This window comes from Diadema antillarum, unplaced genomic scaffold (assembly GCF_040938485.1).
Source record: "Diadema antillarum isolate AM-2024a unplaced genomic scaffold, OU_Dant_1.0 scf00000066, whole genome shotgun sequence".
In the NCBI taxonomy this organism is placed as follows: domain Eukaryota; kingdom Metazoa; phylum Echinodermata; class Echinoidea; order Diadematoida; family Diadematidae; genus Diadema; species Diadema antillarum.
In genome coordinates, this window is record NW_027270955.1 from 1,069,888 (window position 1) to 1,086,831 (window position 16,944).

At 37.0% G+C, this 16,944-nt stretch overlaps 1 protein-coding gene across 1 annotated transcript in view; it reads right to left on the reverse strand.

The window, feature by feature from the left end:
- Positions 1–10,681: 10,681 nt before the first annotated feature.
- The window catches only part of LOC139716500 (MAM domain-containing glycosylphosphatidylinositol anchor protein 1-like), a 62,146-nt gene continuing 55,883 nt past the window's right edge, over positions 10,682–16,944 (reverse strand). Inside the window, exons 10-13 of the mRNA XM_071628041.1 lie at positions 16,342–16,499; positions 14,994–15,192; positions 12,452–12,505; positions 10,682–10,812 (exon numbers count right to left, since the gene is read on the reverse strand). Coding sequence (XP_071484142.1) covers positions 10,682–10,812; positions 12,452–12,505; positions 14,994–15,192; positions 16,342–16,499 — 542 coding nt within the window. The remainder of the gene's footprint in view (positions 10,813–12,451; positions 12,506–14,993; positions 15,193–16,341; positions 16,500–16,944) is intronic.

A 16,944-nucleotide genomic window follows, 5' to 3' on the forward strand; every position in this document is an offset into this window, starting at 1 on the left:
GCCATGAAAAAACAAAAGTCGATCCAAGGAGGTACCACAATCGGAGTCACTCCTCCATGCAGGGAATGCCGCTATAACCTCGTCGTCGGCGCCAGATGTGTCCAGTCGGAAAAGTTGTTTAAAGTGGAGGTGACAAGGACCTTGTAACAATGTCACAGCTGCAGCCGTGACGTCACCCATTGCCTTACAATTATTTTACTTCGTGCTGAAATACTCTTCATTCTCTGGAGTCGTAATTCCTTGGTGTTTATCATATCGACAGACCAGAAGACCAAGGTTTACAAAAGGGACTGCATTTTCCAGCGAAACAGATTTCTTTCTTTCTCTCTTTTTTCATTCCGTGGTATTTCTTTATGTGATAAAATGTGTATTTTGTCTTTTAATGTCGCGATACCAATTTAAGGACCAAACATTGTGACGCAGACGATACAAACTAAACCTGGAGTGTTATACACATATTTCACAATGGAACGTAAATGTACCATTACGTATATGCTATACAAGCGATAATAATGTGAACTTTTTCTTGACAAAACTACATTTTCAAATGGGTGTTTAGGTAAAAATGTATATAAGTATATATATATATATATATATATATGCATCTATATACATACATATATATAAATATGTATGTATATATATGTATTTATATATTATATGTATATTATATATATATATATATATACATATATATATGTATATATATCGTGATATGATGCTGATATTTTTACCAAACGCTTTTATAATCTTGGGAGGGATGATTGTAACAATTAAGACAATAGATGCTACACGATGCCAAATTTGGTAGCATGGAGCTGGTGACCTTCTGTTTTCCTCAGTTGTATTGTCTGTTTAACAACAAACTTGGATGGAACATAAGTCTGGGTCATAACAAATTGCTCAATAATTATGGTTTGATACGCTCAAGATTTCTGTTGCGTCCATGTTCGTATTTAAACAGACAAAGAATCTGAGATAGAGCTAGGGTCGACAGCTCCTACTACAAAGCTGATGGCATCCTGCGACATTTATTGTCTTGATTGTAACATAAATGCATATCAAATATTAAATGGATTATGTATACATTTATACATACAAGTATACAGTTTGGATAAAAAGTTAAGAAAAAAGAGCTTCTCATTTTATTGAGAACCTAGTGCCGTAGGTTGCATTTTAGTTTCTGCTTTCTTATTTATTTCTTTGTGGAATTGCAATTCGAGAAAAAAAAACATAATGGTAATGCAATAAACTGATAAATGGTTCGTTTGACATAATCATGGATAATTATGAAGAAGGTGGAAAAGAAAAAAGATCAAAAACAATCGACGAAATCAGTAAGAGCTACCAAGACGGACGTTAGCATTCTGGAGTACCATCCCATTGTTCCCTTTCACCATTTTAAACCAAAAAACGTAATTTGATCGTTAACAATTTACTCTGTGTCGCTTTTCTGATATTGTCCCGATGGGATTTCATAGATACTGTGCTTTCATGCAAAACACTTTCATGACTTTGAAAGAACCGAATACTGATTCTTTTTTTCCGGATCAAACGTGGAGGATCTAAAATGTTGGGAGCGAACTGCGTGTGTATTTTTCTATATTAGTGCTGTAAATGTGATATGAACGATTTTTCGATGACTTTGATAAAGCAATAATGAGTCGGTAATGAGGGAATGTATAGGCGTAAGGTAAGTCACTCTTTAGAAAATTTAATATTTTGTATAGCAATACGTTATGCATGATGTTATGTGGTAAAAGACGAAATCTAAGACACAATATTTCAAATATACACCTTTTCTATGTAGCAAGTTTGAACCTATGTACCATTACTTTTACCATTTAACCGTATGTCTCTGTGTTAATTGGTATCGCAAGTTCTAACTTTTGTGCCTGTTTCTGTGGGTTTCTTAAATTGTACACCTGTGTATAGTCGAGTTTACCGAAACAAACGCTGTATAGTAACTTGTAAGCACGTATATCAACACTCTAGTTCAATCTCTCAGTGTTACGTCATGTTCGTCCCTGTCACCAAGATTTCCTTTACAATGTGTACAAAAGAACCAAACAAAACAAAGAGGGAAAAAGAACACTAATTTGATGTTTAGATTTGTTTGTGAATAGCGATTTTCAAGTGTAAAACGTTATGTCCATATACATTTTCGGCAAAAACATGCATCTCTTCTACAATTTTATGTCGAAATGATACGTGTTTGATCGTTGATTGACAAAGCGGGTATTTGAGATTAAACTCCCTGTGGAAAAGAATACTTTAAGGCGCAATCATTTTGTTTAAAATTCACTAAGAAGTCGTCGTTCTCTGGAGAACTGTTTTAGATTAGTATTATTCGACTGGAAGACAATTTAGTTGGAAGGAGATTTAAACCGGTGTAAATGAAATGCTATTTCTATTTATGTAAACAAGACACGAATAATGTTTGTGAATTGATACGGCATCTGGAATGTTACAGTGGGACTCCGCCAATTTATATAGTAGACAGATATATATGTGATATTTGTTTTTAATACACTGCATCGTCTTGTATTTGTTTTTTTGATATGCGCCATTATCGCCATTTATATTCACAATGAGGTTATTTTTTCTATTGCAAGCAAATGTATATATGGGAATTAAAAGCGTTCAAAAAGTGAAAATTTGTTCATGTAAGGATGGAAGATTGCACATAACAAGACTAGAATGATTTTCAGTATAATATGTGTTTAGATGTACACAGGATACTATGTCGAAGTACGGACATTTTATAATCATTTCAACATGTTCAATAAATATGTACGATTCCAATTATTTTATAGGTTTCACTATTAGAGGGGGGATTAAAATATCACTTTGGTGGTGATTAATAAAATATGGGACAAAGAAAATGCGCAAACATACACACACACACACACACACACACAGGTTAAGGCATTTATATTCACACCACTGTAAGTATAGCCTATTGTTCAATTTCGGCTGACAGAATTTTCTCGATTTTGATACATATATGTATTAATACATTACTATGGTAATTCAAAATAAGGGGCATGGTTGCTATTTCAATGCACATCATTCAATATGGTAATTTTTTACTGTGTATTTTGTGTGTCTGTTGACTGTACGTACATTTTGACTGGAAGAATCTGGTAAAAGAAAAAATTGTAGTTACAGTAACTATACAGATATCCTGTCAATAACACAGTCATTTCTAATCTAAAGAAAAATCAGAAGTATTGCGTTTGTTTATTCTTGTCTGAAATATCAATATGTCTGTCCGTCCGTGGGGTCTACCTCCCCCTTCGTCATAATAGGGAGCTTTAGATTTTCGCGACGGGGACGTTTAGAGGGAAAAAACCCCACATGTTTTGAGCATGCGTAAAAACGCGCGTCAAGTCGATCTATTTACAGCTTGCGTCGTCTGAGTTTTCCACTACGCGTTCTTGACTATTTTCACGTCCTCTCAATTCACGACGTAGAGAGCTACTTCATGCACCCATCATAATATGGGGGCGCCAATTCATTTTTCATACGTTGCGTCCCGGCGTAATCTGAAGCTACTTTGGTCAGCACGACGCAGGGAGAGAGGAGAACGTCCAACGCACTCGTAGTCTCAAACGTCCGCGCCGCAAATCTAAAGTTCCCTCATGTCTCACTCTTTCTCTCTTTCCCTCTACTGTACTTCTCTTCAAGGACTATGTACAGTCGTAAAATTCTACTCATACAGATTTCATTGCTCACCTTTGCTCTTGATAATGTCAATGGGCGAAAAACATTCATACAGCTTATTGCATTAAATCACTATAAAATTATACACTCGTTCACACTCTGCAAAATATCACTGTGTATAATAGGAATTTATTGTTAAATCCCGAACGACTAGCATACAGTAGAAAAACAAAACATACAAATGCTGAATGAATAACCAGTTGACAAAATCAGTGTGAAGCTACACCGTCGAAAATCAAAAGAAGAAGCATGTTGATACATGTAAAAATGTTAACATTGAACATTATTATATGTTATTAGTCACGTACTCAATTCATGCCCTGCTATTCATGGCAAGTAAACGAACGCTTAAAGCCAGCTACAATTATTATTTTTGTGTCATATTAATACTTTAAAATCAAAAGTGAAAACATATTCTTATGCTTATCTCTTGGGACAAAAAAAGGAAGAAAATATCGCGAACAATGGCATGGGTTACAATTCAACGGGAGTATAGTACAGTTTCGTTTTCAAGCCTACCAACGGACTAGCATATTATATATTATGTTATTGACCTAATCTTTACGGCGAAGTACTGGAATTTCATATCTTCCGTAGATCATTTTGAGTGAGCTAGAATAATGAGCTATTAAGTTACTTTGCAGCACTTTGATTCGAAAATCAGTTGATTGATTTGAAGGCTATAACTACCCGATTTTGTTGAGTACACACTTGTTGATATTTATCGATGCATATGTTTTCTATTAAGGGTGTCATATATATATATATATATATATATATATATATATATATATATAGTTGAGACAACGTAGATAACAGAAGATGTCGCATGAAACCGGAAGAGTTGTGAAGCTTTCGACCGTGGTCTTCCTCAGCTTTAATATCTGTTTGTGAAACGAAATATGTTTTTGAGCATAACAAATCTGAAGTCATGAACACAATATATTAGATATAAGTTGAGCATGAGTTAATAGTTACATGACATACTTGGCAATACTTTTTGGCACTTTGCAACACATTCAACAATGTATAACTGTAAATGAGTGTATAGTGAGTATATGTAGCATACAAACATATCATACAATAAAAATTATCAAACATATATCATAAATAAACTAAATAATATAATTACCTGCTAAGCAGACGTTTGAGTTGCCTGGATGTCTTGTGGCTGTCTTGTGGCGGGATGTGAGTGATCATGTGATATTGTTAACAATCCTTTATCTGCACTGACACGACTGACACACTTGTAACACTGAACCTAATTCTTTATACTACCCCACTCCTGCCTGACATGCACCACCGCACACAAACCTTCCCCCAATATCACATGATCACTCACATCCCGCCACAAGACAGCCACAAGACATCCAGGCAACTCAAACGTCTGCTTAGCAGGTAATTATATTATTTAGTTTATTTATGATATATGTTTGATAATTTTTATTGTATGATATGTTTGTATGCTACATATACTCACTATACACTCATTTACAGTTATACATTGTTGAATGTGTTGCAAAGTGCCAAAAAATATTGCCAAGTATGTCATGTAACTATTAACTCATGCTCAACTTATATCTAATATATTGTGTTCATGACTTCAGATTTGTTATGCTCAAAAACATATTTCGTTTCACAAACAGATATTAAAGCTGAGGAAGACCACGGTCGAAAGCTTCACAACTCTGCCGGTTTCATGCGACATCTTCTGTTATCTACGTTGTCTCAACTATAATTTCACTTAAGATGACAGAGGCGTGCGGTAGGAATATCAGCATCATTACACTATATATATATATATATATATATATATATATATACATATATATATATATACATATATATATATATATATATGTATATATATATATATGTATATATATATATGTATATATATATATATATATATATATATATATATATATATATATATTTATATATATTGCCGAGTTCTTGGTAGACGGCGCCTCTCTGTGTCAGACAGATCGCTTTCTTGTTTCTATTTCATTTCCTGCCGAGTCATCAATGAATTTTAGAAGCCAGGAGAAATTGTCAGAAATGGCCCAACAAATCAAAACGTGATTAGGCCTTCCACTGTATAAATACATAATACTATGCCACAGGATCGCGATATTCTTCAAAGTTAGATTATACAGCTCGTAATGAAAAGGGTACGCGCGCAACTTTGTACCCCTTAAAGGCTTCTATCTATAAAAAAAAAGGTAGGTGTAAGTACAATATCATATTAACATACTCACTATGCTTTGGTATTGCTGATGCTGTTTTAGCTACAATATCAATTTCAACATCTTTTCGAACTATACAGAACATCTACAAGGAATGCTGGCTTAGCTTTACTTCGTGTATAATGATAATAAGGCCATTGTAATTTCGTGCAATGAAAAGAGGGGGAATCCCCAGTATAGTATTATCAAATATTTTCGTAATTTCTTTAAGTTCACTGAAAGCACATACAGTGGACTCCCGTTATAACGAAGTCATCGGGACCGCCAGTTTTTTTTCCTTACATCGGAATTTCGTTAAAACCCAACAAAACAATAAACACTAAAAAACATGGTGTGGGTAATTTTACGGCCTGAATTTTTACTTCGTTGTAACTGGAAATTCGTTACAGCCGTGTTCGTTGTAACAGTAGTACACTGTATTATGTGATTGGACTTCACAGCACAAAATGTTGCACTGTCTACGTAACTACTGATCGAGAAAAGAATCACCTCGCATCATCCGTATAATCAGCCTTGCGGTCAACCTAAGTCGCATCCAAAGAAATCGGAGAAAAATCTCTCGACTTGCGGGAATTTTGACTCACACAACATAGGACATGTTTACATCAATCCGGGTAGAATCTTTCTTCAACTAAGTCAATTTTAAGCAAGATCGACGTGAACGACGTCGACTATTAGAAACCAAATTAGATGTGTTGATATAGAGAAAGAGAACCTCTTATAAATTTGCGAACAAACGCCTGGAAAAACATTAATAGCAAGAGGAATATAAAAGACGTATCTCCTATACTTGGAAACCCTGCGAGTAATTTTCTCGGTATATATGATACAGCAAATCATAGAAGAGCGCAGCTAAGGTTGCCATGCAATATCGGATATATTATTATGCAAACGAGAGTTGTAAGAGTAGAGTTGATGCCTAGCTACCATATATGGTGTAGAAGGTATTGGATGTTGAAGCATCCCAAAGTGTCAAAGGTTGATCGTTTAAAGAACTGGTACACTTCCGGTTGAGATAGGGCTTCCGGTTTCCAACTTTTTTTTTGATTTTTTATTAGATAATGAGAAATCTCTTATGAAATATGAAAGAGCATAATAATTCTAAGATTAATTCAAAGTTTTTGATGAAAATAGATTATGATATGGCTGAGATAAACAAAATAATGCTAACTTAATAAAAGGTGTGACTCAACTTTTAATAGAATTGCTTTGTTTTACTTTGCTTGTCGATATCTCAGCCATTTCAAAACCGATTTTTACCGAATGAACTTTGAATTCCTCTGATAGAATAAATGTTTCCTAACAGTTGATAAAGAGAAGTTTCTAAGCATCTCGCAAAGAATTAAAAGCGGAATCTTCACCTCAACCAATTGTATATCATCCCTTCAACTGATATAGTTTGCGGGGACATAGAAAATATGACAGACAATACAAGATTAGAATATAATTGCCATCCGATAAAAAATATATATAAAAAAAAAAATTTAAGGAAGATCTTCACTATTTCTAGATAGAGGGCAAGATGTGAGAATTTAACATCATAAAATTCCTATATCATAACACTGAATAACTGTCTCACAATCACTGAATCCACAAACATTGAAAACACTAAATCGTGTTTGCTCACAATATTATGATACAAAATTTGTCAAAATGAAGAAAAACACCGAACGCGACAGATAAATATATTTCAAACGGAACGAAAAGAGTTTACAGTATAAGAGACAATGTAAAATCATATAAGGGCTATCTCACAACTGCCTAGCAATACTGTTCTTCCCGGAAAGAGAGTAAGAGAAAAGAGAGAGAGAGAGAGAGAGAGAGAGAGAGAGAGAGAGCGAGTATGGACTTTCTTTGTACGCGTGAAAGAAAGGAATACTAGAAAGAAAGGAATACTAGTTTACTAGTATACACCGTTATTAATCGCATGACTTGTCACGACGCGTGTGGGAATTTTAATTGGGTGCAATGTTAATGATAACCTAAACGTTCTAACGTCGATCATATAATATGTAATCAGGTTCTGAATATACAGCATATAGTGCAGGTATACCACTTGTTTTCTTGGCAAAAAGCAGGAGGATATGCATCACAATATGATAAACAAAGACTTCATAATGGCTAGAGCTGATGATTTCATCTTATTATGATAGTGTAATGGCCAGCGTCAACTTTCCCAACTTTTTGGCTTGTTTGGATATATTATCTGCAAATCGAATACTGCAACCGCAGTTTTCAATGGTGTCCCATACTTTGCATCCGTTTTTATACAAGCGGCTTGTTATTCTCACAAAAAAGAAACTACTTTTATTTATCTTACACACAACATGAATTCATTGATTAGGTAATGGGACAGCGCACAAGATCAACATTTCGAATATTTTTCTATTGCCTCTTTTTTTATCAATCCATTACAAATTGGAGAGATTTACTTCTAGACTTTTCAAATACTACCCTGTCAATGTTGAATTCTGATTGTTATGGCAGACCTTCGTATCCAAAACACCAGTGCGTGTCCCTTATTATATCTACTGGGAAGTTTTTGCATCTGGGGAACATCAAGTTGATTTAAAATGTAAAAAAAAAATGTGAAGAAATATTACATCATCTTTAAACGAATTCGGATTCGCGTTTTTTCCGGGTGCATCAATGAGCTTTCAGCAGATACAGGAAATCATTCGCAAAGGAAAGAACATTAGTGCAGTGGAACAAAGGCCTCTAGCTATTAATACATTATGTCCTGCTTGCAACTTGTGTTTTTTTATATAAAATTGTTTCTACACAAGAACATTTTGAGACACATCAAAATAAGAATGTAATAAAATCATGTTCAAAATATTCAACATTAGAGAGTATATGACTTTAGATACACGACTGATGTAAATAGATACTTTTCGCATCAACAACACAAAACTTTCGATGTAAAAGATACAATGTTACAATCTGTTTACTAAATCTGATATATAAACTATATTCATTAAAACAAAAATGTGTAAGCGTTGCAGACATTTATATATTCACTCTATTTCACGATGCATATCACATTTTTATTCTTCACAGTATTTCGTGTATATTAGGTTGATATGTGCAACTCTTCCTTTGTAGACACAAAAAGCCACCTGTACATTCTGACGGGTAACGATCAGGATTAGTAGAGTTTTACAATGTAGTATATCGTGCTCAACGTGATGATACCTCAGAACACACTCAAATAAGGGCATGCGTAACTTCAGAGGCTTTATTCGAATGTATAGACAGTCTGTCATTCTTGATATCAAACAAGCGGGGATGACGAGTTCCTTGTGAAAATATTCTTAACAATTATGAAAGAAACGATATAGACATATATATATATATATATATATATATATATATATATATATATATGATATATAACGTATGTATTGTGGGTTCCCAAAGAAATTTGACTACAGCAAACACGAAATCAACCTAATACTTTTACTATCCTACTACCGAAATGTGCCACTATGGGGTGTGTTGTGTTTGCATTAAATTATTTCTTTATCTACTACCAGAATGATCACGTACAATGCTTATTTTATCATAAAAAGATTTCGACCTTTCTTAAATGATATGCTCGTTCCAAGAGTGATTACAGTGGGGGAAAAAGAGTAACAATGATAACGAGAATTATTCATTACACTGCGGCTTTCCACCACGTAGCTGCGTTTTAAAGAGCCTTATACATTACACTGACTCGTCAACGAAATTCGATCGGCTTGTGTCTGCCCACTCTCGCTCTACATGTTCGAGAGCATTGCGTTCCAAGAAGACTTTTACTTCACCTACTAAATCCCAAGATATCACATACACCAGAGGTTGAGGAGAGCTTTAGCTAGAGACGAGGTGTTATCTAGCTCACAAGGGAAATAGAGTGTCGAGGCAAGGCTCGAACCCAGGTCCTTGTGGCAAACCATATATGTGCAATGCCTATCGTCCACTAGACGACGACACCTTCAGTTCACTAACCGCTTCACATTCTCTCCTCGCAGATCTCTGCAGAGAATGCGTGTAGGTATCCGCCGGTAAAATTCACAGCACCAAACAAAAGTCGTCATTCACAAATTCCCGACAACAACGACAAACGAGAGAGGAAAGGGGGTATATTAAGACACGTAGTGACATTAAGCGAGGACAAAATATATCACGTGTATTATCTTTCATGAAATATACAACTTATGTACACACGTAGTTAACGCTACATGCGCACTCATAATAAATGGCACGTAGCGTTCAGCCTGGCTCCCACGTCCAACGTCAGCACTTACTGAACTAATCCTGTCTGCTCGACTAAGGAAGAAATTTGGCGCAATCCGTCATTAGAGCTTACGTTTACACTGCGCATTATTCACTAGCTGAGTGGCTGTAAACGTCATGCGATGATCCTTTTCACCAGTCATAACCACGTGACTGACATAAAAACAAATACGGCATGGCTACATAGTCCATTGTCACTTCAGTACTCCTTTTTTGGCAAAGAAAATCAAAACGCACGCACGCTGACGTATGGCTCTGATGTGAAAGGCGCAATTTTCCTGTTCATAATATCCTCGCACTGCTTCTGTGTAAAAACATCGTTCGAAATGTCTATATCCCAAGCAGAAGACGCATGCATTCCAGCATCCAATCAAATCAAAGCTCGGGCCCTGTCTATTCCGTTTGACAAATTTACTTCTCTCAAAGTATCAATGCAGAAACTGAAGGATGGAAATGATAAGAACTGTAATCACGACGACGATAGAGGGCGTTCCTTTGCCGGCACATCCACCGACCTGAGGTTTTGGCGGGTCCTTAACCCATGTTCCCGGCTTGTAATCTTAGAGAGAATAAAAAGTACAAAACGATTATTATCTTAAGCATATTGTGACAGACATCTTAAGTGATAGGATTATGACTTTTTCTGACATTTTCGAATAATCTAAGCTTTCTTTAAAGAAGCGCAGCTGCGTTCACCCATTCGGCCTCTTGTATCGACAACAATCATGTGTTATTGGAAATTAAATTTCATTTGAATTGAATAGCCTCCAAGATGGAATTTGTTTCAGAACACAGTATATCACATCACATAACTAGGATCTAACTAGCAAAAGGATTAGCAATGTGAAAGAAAATGAGGTTACCATACTTTCATTTTCATTTACTTAGGGTGGATCTATGATGCTTGAGATACTGTTGACGTGTCAAAGCAAATCTATAATTTGTAACATGCGTGAGAATTGTAACCAATGAGACTGTCTCGTGAAAACGAGTGAAATCATTTTGTAAATCCAAACCTTTTATTCTGTATCCGACTTCAATTCAGCAGCTTCTTCTTCCGTATTTTTTGTTTGATTTTATCCTCTCTAATAAAGTCTTTTCATATATAATGATGGGGATTTTCTCTCGACACAACATGAACAGGAACAAAATTTGGGGGTGCGCCGATAAACTCTACACCAATTGAAGTTGCTATAGTTTTAATGCCAATGGAGATTACCCGTGAATATGATTTTTTATCGCACGATGACTCTCATTTTGTATAATACTGTCATATTTTCAAGGATTCATATCCCTTCAAATATGGGGCAATTGTGATATGTATATCTTTTACTCTATTGGTGGCACCTAATTTATAACCAAAGACTAAAGTAAATCGGTGATTGCACTGCAGGGAAGCAATACATTTAAAAGTAAAAGAGAAATGTTGCTGCTGCTGATGATGATGATGAAAACACTAACCATGCCACAACTAGAAAGAGTAGTATAGTTATAATGATGATAATAGGAATTTAGTAACAATGATAATAATGATACTACTACTACTACTACTAATGATAATAATAATAATAACAATGATAATAATAATAACACTGATAATAATAATAATAATAATAATAATAACAATGATAATAATAATAACAACACTGATGATAATAATAATTATAATAATCATAATAATCATAATAATAATGATAATGATAATAATAATGAACAAATGAAGAATTTGATCGCAAATCGAGTTTATTCTATTTTTGTTAATTTGAGATATTGCGATTAAAGCTGCGAAATAGCAAAGAAAATGATATGGAAATATGAAATATTTTAATCATAACTTCAAGAATATAACTTTTTGATAAATTACAAAGTGAGACATCATTGGAAAGGTTTTATTTCCCTCTATCTGATGATGGAATTACTTTGAAATGTTTAAAAATGGCGCTTAATGCCTTTTGCTATCAAGTGGATTCCCGTTATAACGAAGTCCTCGGGACCGGCAGTTTTCTTTGTTACATCTAAATTTCGTTAAAACCGAACAAACAGACAATGAAAATGCATACATGTAAAGCCGATAATGCTGTGGCCTGAATTTTTACTTCGTTGTAACCGGAATTTTGCTGTAACCGTGTTCGTTATAACGGGAGTGCACTATATATTAGTAAAGACCGTCAGCCAGAGCACTATCCATTGACTCTTACCTGACTCCGTTGTTTGGCGCCGAACCTCGGGAGCCACTGTAGTTCTCACGTTTTCTGTAGGGAAACGAGAGTGTGGAGAAGAAAGTGATTCAGCCTATAAGATAAGCTATTCTTCTTCTTTTCTTCTTCTTCTTCTTCTTCTTCTTCTTCTTCTTCTTCTTCTTCTTCCCCTCCTCTCATTAATGCAGAAAGTCTTGGCCGTTTATAAATGTTAAATGAATTATATTTGATGGTCTTTGTACAATTCCAAAAAAGTCTAGCTTAGAAAAACAACTAGTTGCCAAAGACAAGATGTCTAATTTTCTCGTGAAAGATGTCAGCTGAAGGTGAGTGAGCTGATGGCACCCTGGAGCAATTAGTTCCACAGACGATGGGCAGGGGCGGATCTAGTTTTTTGCTAAGGTGGGTGGAGGGTTAAACCCCCTAACCCGATTCCCCATCCGCCACCGCCACTGGGTGGTGTCTGGGAAACAGAGCTCCTCACACTGTGGGACATTTGGCCGTCTTCTGCGATGCGACATTAGGGAGCTTTAGATTTTCGCGACGGGGACGTTCAGAGGGAAAAACATGTTCTGCGCCTGCGCAGAAGCGCGCATCAAGTCGATTTATTTATAGCTCGCGTCGTCTGAGTTTTTCACTACGCGTTCTCGGCTATTTTTACGTCCGCTCAATTCACCACGTAGAGAGCTACTTCACGCACCGATCATAATGGGGCGCCATTTTATTTTTTATACGTTGCGTCCCAGCGTAATCAGCTACTTTTCAGCACGACGCAGGGAGAGAGGAGAACGTCCAACGCACTCGTAGTCTCAAACGTCCGCGCCGCAAATCTAAAGCTCCCTATTGTATCGCAAGAAATCGCACTGTGCGAGATGGGCTTTATATAAAGTTTCATTCTCTCGTTCGGTCGTCCATGATGGACTTGCGTCGGCCCCCTCTGAACGCTGGAAGTAAGTCTAGTTCCACTGCAAAGAGTGACAAATATCAATTCACTTTAAGACAGATACAGATTGATTTTGCAATGGTGGAACTTCCCTGGAAATAGACGACACCCCCTCGCCCATAAAGTTGAGGAGTTTTTAAGTTCTCCTGTTTTTGTCAAACACCAGCGCTGGTTGTACTTTAAATGCAAATTAGCTCAATTGTAGGCGTTCCCATGTAAGACATTCTTCTCTCGTGTCGCTACACTTTTCCAGCCACTGCGGAACACAGGCTCTGGTGTAAGAGTTCTGTGGCTCTGGCACGTGGGGTATAATCGTGGAGATCATGTGATGTACAGGGTTCTGGTAGCAGGTGCAGTTTAGTACGTGCTCCATTGTCTGGGGAGCCTCCCCGCAGTCGCATTCGGTGGATCCATCATGGTCGTATCCCAATTTCTGCATCAGGGCTTTGCATCTCCCAACTCCAGTTCTAAGGCGATTCAATCAGCGCCAATCTGGCCATGGCTCGCTGGCACCTGTTGGGAGGGATTCCTTTGACTCAAAAGAGAGGTTATGGGGTTTCTGCTGTAGATCTTTTGACCAGGCTTCTATCCTGCAGCTCTGGAGATTGCCATCCAGGGGTTGTACTGAGTGTAGAAAACTCTTCCTGGATTTTAGCCTTTTTGGTGGAGGGACATGCTGGAAAAGTGGATGGCGACTGACATGCAACATTTCATTACCTTTTTATGGCCTGTCCGATTTTCTTAACAATTTCGTAATTGTCTTATTAGGATTTAACGTCGTTCGTTTTTCTTAAAAGTTAGCTCAATGTTTTTGATTGAACGTAAAATTTGTCACCTGCTGTAACTTGAAACATCTCAAAAGGTATCTTTTCTTGATTCATACTTGTTCCTCTTCAAACACTAAAAACAGGTTTTCACATGTCCCGTTGGTCCAGCAATAGGCTAGCGGTAACTTGTACGACACAATTGCCAGAAGTAGTAGTGTTATGCAGTGGCCTATAGTCCAGAGGGATGTTCACTTAACTCTAATATCATCCTAAGTTCAATTCGACGGATCATTGACAGGAACAATTTTGGGATCAATAAGTTCTCAGAAGTAAGGAACCGTTTCACTGAGCCATTTGGGAACAATATCTGTATACGCACCCTACCACAATCTAGAATAGACCTTGAATGTCTATGTATTCTTTCACATAGACCTGATCAAAACCCAAGTTTGTCTTCATTGTTTTGTCGCTCAGTATAGATACCATGCTAGTGGAACAGGGCCCTTGTTAGCTTTACGGCCTCGGCACACAGCACGGAAACGGCAACGGTCCGCCTTTTGGCTATATTATGGTGCTCCAAAAGGAAACATAGCTGGTTCTGTTAAAACAATCAATAATTCGGTATAAAATCATCCAAAATTTTATTCTTATGTTCAAATCAAGAGCAACAAATCACCAGTTATAGATTTATTTTGCAGCAAATTATTAGCGGGGAAGTGATATTGTAACAGAACCAGACATGGTTCCGTTTGGCGCACCATAGCAAGAAACAGGACCGTTGCCGTTGCCGTGCTCGGTGTGCCGAAACCTTTACTCCCCAGCAACAACGTACCGAGTCTCGTCTGAAAGCGGAATGCCGTTTGCTGACTGCTGCCGTACTCATTCCTCGCGGAGATCGTACCCGAGTACGTGCTGTTCGGGGAGAGGTCACGTAGGACGAAACTCTGCGGCATTCCCCGCTGCATGGGATAAACCGACTCGAGTAGAGGCTCGGATGGGTAGTACATGACCCGCTTGGTTCCTTCTTCCATCTTCAGTTTAGGGATTTGGAGAGGGGATTAGGGGAGGGGGATTAGGAAGAGGAAGCAGGAAGGTGATAAGCAATAACATAATGATAATGATAAAATTTATAACAGCTGACTCGTCCTGGTCATGTAACAATAAAGAAGCCCATTTATTCTTGTTTCTTTCTTGTTCAGTAATAACCTCCATCACCCAGTTTCTTTGTAATCTATAAACAAGTTGCCAGTTTATGTTTAATCGTTGTATCGATGTAGTGTAGCATAATATTACCTGATGATATTGCCAGCTTACTTTTTAAAACTTTGGCATGGCTATACTATGCTCCACCTTAAAGGCATGATTTACCATTTGCAGAAGAAACAAATACCCAGCGTTAGTGCTTTCAAATAGTTCTCAAATGTGAGTTAGGGATAGAAACAAACACTGTAAAAATTTGAATCCTTATAATTGATGTTAAGTGTTGTTAAATACACAAAATGTGAATAATAGTTATGATAAAAATGTTTCTAGACTAAACCGTCTACAGTTATGGTTTAATGAGAAAAATACTGATTTCTCCTTATATTTTAGGCTTTATCGCAACATTTTTCTATGGTAGGATGTTTTGTGATACAGCAGACCTACACATGCATCAAATGTGATATCTTGAACATCTTTTTTTTTAAATTACTGCTCCCAAAGATAAACAGAACCTTTAAAGGGATGGTATACTTTCAGTTCAGATGGTGGATTCAGATTTTAACTTTCTGCGAGACAATTAAAAACCACTTATGAATATTAAACATCATACAATTCTAAGACGAATTCAAACTTTATTTGATGAAAATAGGTTTTGAAGTGGTTGAGATATCCAAAAACAAAGTAAATAAAGTGGTCCTAACAAAAGGTGGCTCCCACCTTACATTAGCTATGCCTATTTATTAGAAAATTCGGATTTACTGCAGGGCCCTGTATGCGCACACACATGCAAGTGCATGTTATAGCGACCTGCTCGCGCCCGCTGCGATTATATCATGCTTTCAGCATACGTGTGCGCGCTTGTTCTAATGGACCAAAGCTACGCAGTAGGTCCTTTAGGCGGATTTTCTGCCAGGTCGGACCCCACTTGAAGATTCTGGAAACATTTCCACCTTTTTCCACAGGTTATCATGTCATACCTCTATCCACGTCTTTTGATAGCGTATATCGTAGACGACGATGCTAATGGAATCTTGCAGCGCCTCCTGTTGGTTCTGTCCCGGCGTCCACCGCAGGGTGTACGTGTGACGGCGCGTGCTTAGCTGGCTGCTCGTCACCTTGGGCGGATATGGGCGCCCTAAGATGCGGACGAGGAAATAGAAAAAAAAAACATATTTGACATGATCTAACTTGATTAGACATAAATTTGACGATTTTATTAAAACAAATGTTGTTGTTGTTGTTGAGTTTCCATCTGTGAAGATGGCTGGATAGCCCATATTCAGCTACACTAAGCTGGTCTTCCATGGGGTCCAGTTGGATGTGGGGTGGGACCACTTCACCGGGTTAGACACCCTGCTCTTTGCGATGAATGAATGAAGCGGGATCTTTTACGTGCATGAGCTGTGACTCTCTCATACAATGAACGAAAATGTTAATAAACCGAATGTATAGCGACAATAAAAAGCCTACGTGATTGCACATGAACATAATGAATCAAATTTATCATCACAAAGTTATGCGTCCATGGGACACAAAAAGGAAGCAAATGTGAAAAGGTGTTTGAAGAAAAAGTTGCTGGA